At 36.4% G+C, this 5,343-nt stretch overlaps 2 protein-coding genes across 9 annotated transcripts in view; one reads left to right on the top strand and one right to left on the bottom strand.

The window, feature by feature from the left end:
• LOC107675194 (abl interactor 1) overlaps positions 1-877 on the bottom strand; it is a 69,248-nt gene extending 68,371 nt beyond the window's left edge. For all 3 annotated transcript variants that reach the window (XM_016469460.1, XM_016469476.1, XM_016469469.1), the window contains exon 1: positions 665-877. In XM_016469460.1, the coding sequence (XP_016324946.1) occupies positions 665-781 (117 nt within the window). In that variant the 5' untranslated portion in view covers positions 782-877. The remainder of the gene's footprint in view (positions 1-664) is intronic.
• A 1,041-nt stretch (positions 878-1,918) lies between these two features.
• Positions 1,919-5,343, top strand: part of LOC107675165 (acyl-CoA-binding domain-containing protein 5A-like) — a 14,649-nt gene continuing 11,224 nt past the window's right edge. For 5 of the 6 annotated variants that reach the window (XM_016469448.1, XM_016469441.1, XM_016469436.1 and 2 more), the window contains exons 1-2: positions 1,919-1,989; positions 2,292-2,409. In XM_016469448.1, the coding sequence (XP_016324934.1) occupies positions 2,328-2,409 (82 nt within the window). In that variant the 5' untranslated portion in view covers positions 1,919-1,989; positions 2,292-2,327. Of the gene's footprint in view, positions 2,006-2,291; positions 2,410-5,343 lie in introns of all 6 variants that reach the window. The other variant, XM_016469423.1, reaches the window with a different exon arrangement.

The raw sequence follows: 5,343 nt of genomic DNA, 5'->3' as shown, positions 1-5,343 counted from the left end.
GCTATTGCTCATTGTGAATGTTAATGCATTAACTAAGGTTAACTAATGAGGTCTTATTGTAAAGTGATACCTATTGCGCTTTATAGTTCTTTTGCACTTTAATCTGTGTAAAACTGTTAAATTTATAGATTTTTCTGTATTGCTTTATAGCATTTAAATGTCCAGTTATTTTTGTTATAAGACAAAAGTTATTAAACCTGTCATACTGTATTATGACAGCACTTTTTTTTTTTTACTAAAATTCAATATCGTGATAATACCGTATACCGTGACAAACGCATTAGCAATTAATCGCAACATGAAAATTTGATACCGGCATATCCCTAGTCAAGACAGTCAGAAATATATCGTTCTGAAGACCAGACAACTCTCACATCCTCCTTTCTGAAGTTGAGACAATTCTGCTAGATATCAACAACACTTCATATGTGTGAGTTAAACAGTATCCAGACACACCCTCAATGCAAACGACACAAATCCCCCTAACGATCACACACACACACATCTTATCAACAAACCACTTAACTAAGATCAAGCTTTTAAAAAGATCGCCCTTTATGCGCTCAAAATGTTCTCCCAAAAGCGGCTCATCCCTGCATTTCCATTTTACCCCACATTTCCTGTCAGATCCCCACAGCAGTGCTGGAGATCAGCGCGTGCTTACCTGAACATAATTATTCTCACAGTAGTCCGCGACCCTCGTAAGGTTCTGGTAACTCTCTACGAGAGCTCGTTTACCGGCTGGAATTTCTTCCTCTAGTAACATCTGCAGCTCTGCCATCTTACATGTCTCAACAGAGCTTCCTACTCCTCGTCTCTGGGATTTGATTGAAGCTCAAACTCAGCCCCAGACCAATGATGTCAGAATCGTTCATTTGAGTCGAATCTTTGTATTGAATCAATCGAACCGGTTCACAAAACTGGTCTGAACGATTCGTATATCAGACTGAATAGGGAGGAGCTGTTCTCGAGTTAACGACTCACTGAATCATTGAACCGAAACATGCGCGACTCGCATTGAGCCGGATCATCAACGGAGAACCCGTAGTACGAGTTTTTGGAGTGAACCGAGTAGCAGGAATATGACACACTGGAAATGTTGACGACTTGATTATATGGCAGTTTTATCAACATGCATACGAAAAAGAGTTGTTTATAATAATAATAATAATAATAAAACAAAATAGGCTAATATTAAAATCGGCAAAACCATGAGATGTAAATTAAAAGTAGTAGTTTAATTAATTCCACATTGTATTTACATTACTATGAGAGTTGAAAAGTTTTAAATGGTAAATGTACGCCCGTTTTACCTATAATATAATCGAGAAAATACCAGTAAACAAATATATGTGGCTTCATTTGAGTATTTAATATGCAACGCCAGGATGACAGGGACGCACGGTGACGTAATTGCGTAAAAGAATAAGAGAATCGTTTCTTTTAAACGGTTCGTTGAAAAGAGCTGTTCGAACGAACCGATTCTAGGAAATGGGTCAGACTTCCCATCGCCTCGCTTTCACCACAGCGTCACCTATCAGCACAGCTGATACTTTGTTGCTGAGCGAATGGAACGTTGGGAGTTGTAGTGTTACACTACATCCAGTAACGAGGGAGGGGATGCTTTTATGTGTTCCAGTAAGTGTTACAAAGTTGCCTCTTCGTCTATTGCGCAGGAAAGGATTAAGCGCACATGTTTCTTTAGAAATATGCGTCAAAATATTGCTGGCCGTTTTCAAAGTTCGTAGTCAGAGACGTTTTTTATGCCTTAAACTCCCTTGGGTAAGCTCACCTCAGTGAACTACATTACCCAGGATGCTACGCGTATAGATAAAGAATTATGGTATTTGTAGGATTTAAATGTCGTTGTTGCAAGACTCAATGGCAGTGTTGCTCTCTAAAGCAACTACAATTCCCTGTAAACACCTGAGGAAGGCTTTCGTATGTTGGCTGTCAGTATTCATGAGGTCGTAGTCTCCAGTAAAGCAGGTAAGAGCAGCAAATGGTAACGTATCAAATGCTCGTGCTTGGTTTAACGTCGTTTCGATTATTTCTAATGCAATTTGATCTGGAAATATCACATTAAATTCTATTCACTGCACTTCCAGTCATGTCTTGCTTGTCCTTCAGGATTTGTCGAGACGAATTGGATTGTTTTTGGCTTCGTTTACTTCTTTTGGAATAATAAACTGGCTTGTTAACTTGTAACGTGCAGCTTAGGTTTACTGTAACAAATGCTAGGAACATGCATTACATCAACCGATTATTATTGAATATAACTTTGCTGGCAGGTTTGATCCCGATCTTGCTGTAGCGGTGAGATTGTCATGATGGAGGGTGACAACCAGCCAGTCTACGAGCAGAGGTTCAATGCTGCTGTCAAAGTGATCCAAAATTTACCTTCAAACGGTGAGTAAATAAGTCACAGTCATTTAGGCAGTGTATTGTGTGTTAGATTACATTTACATTTAGTCTTTTAGCAGACGCTTTTATCCAAAGCGACTTACAAATGATGTTATATTGCTGCAGTGCACACGACCCCTCACATACTTCATTTGATCGCTACAGTTTCATAATAAAAAAAAATAACAAATTATCACCAGTTTCCACGGTCAACGCGATTAGCCTACGTTCAGCCAGGCTTAAGTTCTGAAACAACTCGTGTGCAGTGGTGGAAAGAATACTAAGAAATTGTGCTTAAGTAAAAGTATTGCTACTTAAGGAATAATTTACTTGAGTACGAGTAAAAGTAATGAAAAATAGCATGACTCAAATAAGAGTAAAAAAGTAGTTTGCTGAAAAACTATTCAAGTTACAAAGTACTTTAGTATAATTTTTCTATTTTTACCCAAAATGAGATGTGAGCATTATGGAGCAGGGTTAACCCTAACCCTAACACTCACACTCACAGATAGAGATGCTTTGATTGATGAAACGTGGAAGACAATAAACACACAATTGCAATGCAATGCTAATTCACATTTCTAATTTTGATTCCAATAAGGTAAAAAATAATAATAATAAATGAATGAATAAAAAAATCTTAGATATAATTCACATTTATTGTAACTCTTATCGCAAAGTATTCCCTTGTTAGCTGAATACTATGAATGAAAATCAACAGGCTAAAGAACACTTACACAAGGATGTGTGTGCAGCAGAGAAAACAGCCTGTGAGTCTTCTTGACTTGAATGGTTTAAAATCCTATTGAAAGTGTAGTTTGTAATAATGTTATGTAATGTAATGTTGTAAACAAAGGTGGACTCCAGGCACATTTTCAGTAGGACAAAAAAGAGCATTTTATTTAACATTTTAACCCATACCTAGGCTTGGGAATTCAAAAACTATTCCAATTCTGGAATAGGATGCTTAAGGTCAGGAATCGTCTAGTTGTTATAAAATTCAAAATTCGATTCCTCTTATCGATTCCTTTATGCACATTTTAATATGACTTTAAACCATTCAAGCACAAGAAGACTCGTGCTCTGTTTTCTGTACTGCAAACATAGGGGCATAGCCATAATTTCAGAAATGAGGGGGACAGCAATGTAAAAAAACAACAACTTTTGACTCGTCTAATTGACAAGCTTTATTTTTTTCTTATGTCTTTTAATTGGATAAGAAATCAAATACACCGCTGGATGATAACCAATAACTTGTATTCTATAATATTTTTTCTGTATTTTCCTAATGACAATTTTAGAATTGGTTTATACAAACACATAATAAGGCAGAATAGTTTCTATACTGTAATAAATGTCAATTAGCACTGGATTATTCATATACTATATTTATTACCTCGAAATGACCTGAAATGACCTTTTTTAGCTATATCAATAGCGGGATGCCTTTGTGCATATTAGGGATTTCCTGCACTTCATAAGTAAATGTTATGTCAATTAGCACTGCATTATTCATATACTATATTTATTACCTCAAAATTACCTGAAATTACCTTTTTAGCTACAGCAATAGCGGGATGCCTTTGTCCATATTAGGGATTTCCTGCACGTCATAAGTTATTACTTCTACTTGGCCATTTTGGACTTTCTGCGCGAGGGCGCCCTCCAGCTTCGAGTATGAATGAAACATGCACTGCATGAGAGTGTTTAGCTCTCCGTAATGTTCATACCGTCTCATTTTTTATATGAATAAATCATCTGGTCATACATAGACTATCTGGTTTCTTTGCCCATGTGCTCACACATCCAAAGCACGCACACATAAAAAGTGATTTTAAATGCATCTGATTGACAGATAAATCATGGTTTATCTATCAGCCAGATGCACGTAAAATGCATGCGCTCTTATTTCAGTGTTGTTGTTAATGTTGAGGTTATTTTAGCTGCACTGTTAAAGAGGGTGATTTTTACCATTCAACTGAACTATTTTAGCAAATGGCTGCAATATAACAAAGAGTGAAAAATTGAAGGGGGTCTGAATACTTTCCGTACCCACTGTATTTTAGACACTTGCATTGTTCTTGCTCCATCCATGCAATAACTGCGTCCTACTATCAACCGAGTTTCTATTTACTTATAATGCTGTGTAATATCGATGGTATGACCCATTTCAGGAGCTGACAAAATTATGATTTAAAATCAGAGCATAGCTCACATTCACTAAAATACTGAAACGCTAATGATGCTGATTCAAAACGACAACGCAGGTGATTAACAGTCAAAGCAAAGCGCAGTTTGAACACCCCGCCCCCCAGGTAAACTGGAAGTTTTGATGTTTTTTTTTTACCCGAGTCAGACCTGTCTGTTATTGGCTGAAGTGCAGGGCTCCACCCCAGCAGTTTGAAAAGTGCCCGTCAAACGCCGGCTCGCTCTGTTTCTCCATCGGCGCCTTCTTCGTCTATTTTTATTTAGTTTTGTACTTTGTACTTTTGGTGAAAAATAAATGTAGCAAAGTTGAATACTTTAGTTTTATTCTACTCAAGTAAAAGTAAAAGTACCACAATTTAATTATACTCAAGAAAGTAGAAAACAATTTAAAACTGTACTCAAGTACTGTAACGACAATATATGTAATTAGTTACTTTCCACCTCTGCTCGTGTGCCACTAGCCTTGATCAGAGACTCTGTGTGTGTGTGTGTCATGTGATTTATTACCATATGACAACAAGAGATATTAAAGATATGTTAATGGTATTTCTGGGATAGTTCACCCAAAAATTAAAATTTGTATTTGTTTACCCCAAACAAATATGATATGTATTTATTTATTTATTTATTTATTTATTATTTTTTGTTTGTTTGTGGAACACTTAAGCATGATTTTTTAATTATTGTCATGACTTTATAGTGCATTATGACCTAAGATTCTTTGAAACATAA

This window comes from Sinocyclocheilus anshuiensis, unplaced genomic scaffold, assembly GCF_001515605.1.
Source record: "Sinocyclocheilus anshuiensis isolate Anshui unplaced genomic scaffold, SAMN03320099.WGS_v1.1 scaffold1090, whole genome shotgun sequence".
NCBI classification, from domain to species: Eukaryota; Metazoa; Chordata; class Actinopteri; order Cypriniformes; family Cyprinidae; genus Sinocyclocheilus; species Sinocyclocheilus anshuiensis.
This window is presented reverse-complemented; position numbering and strand designations above follow the sequence as displayed.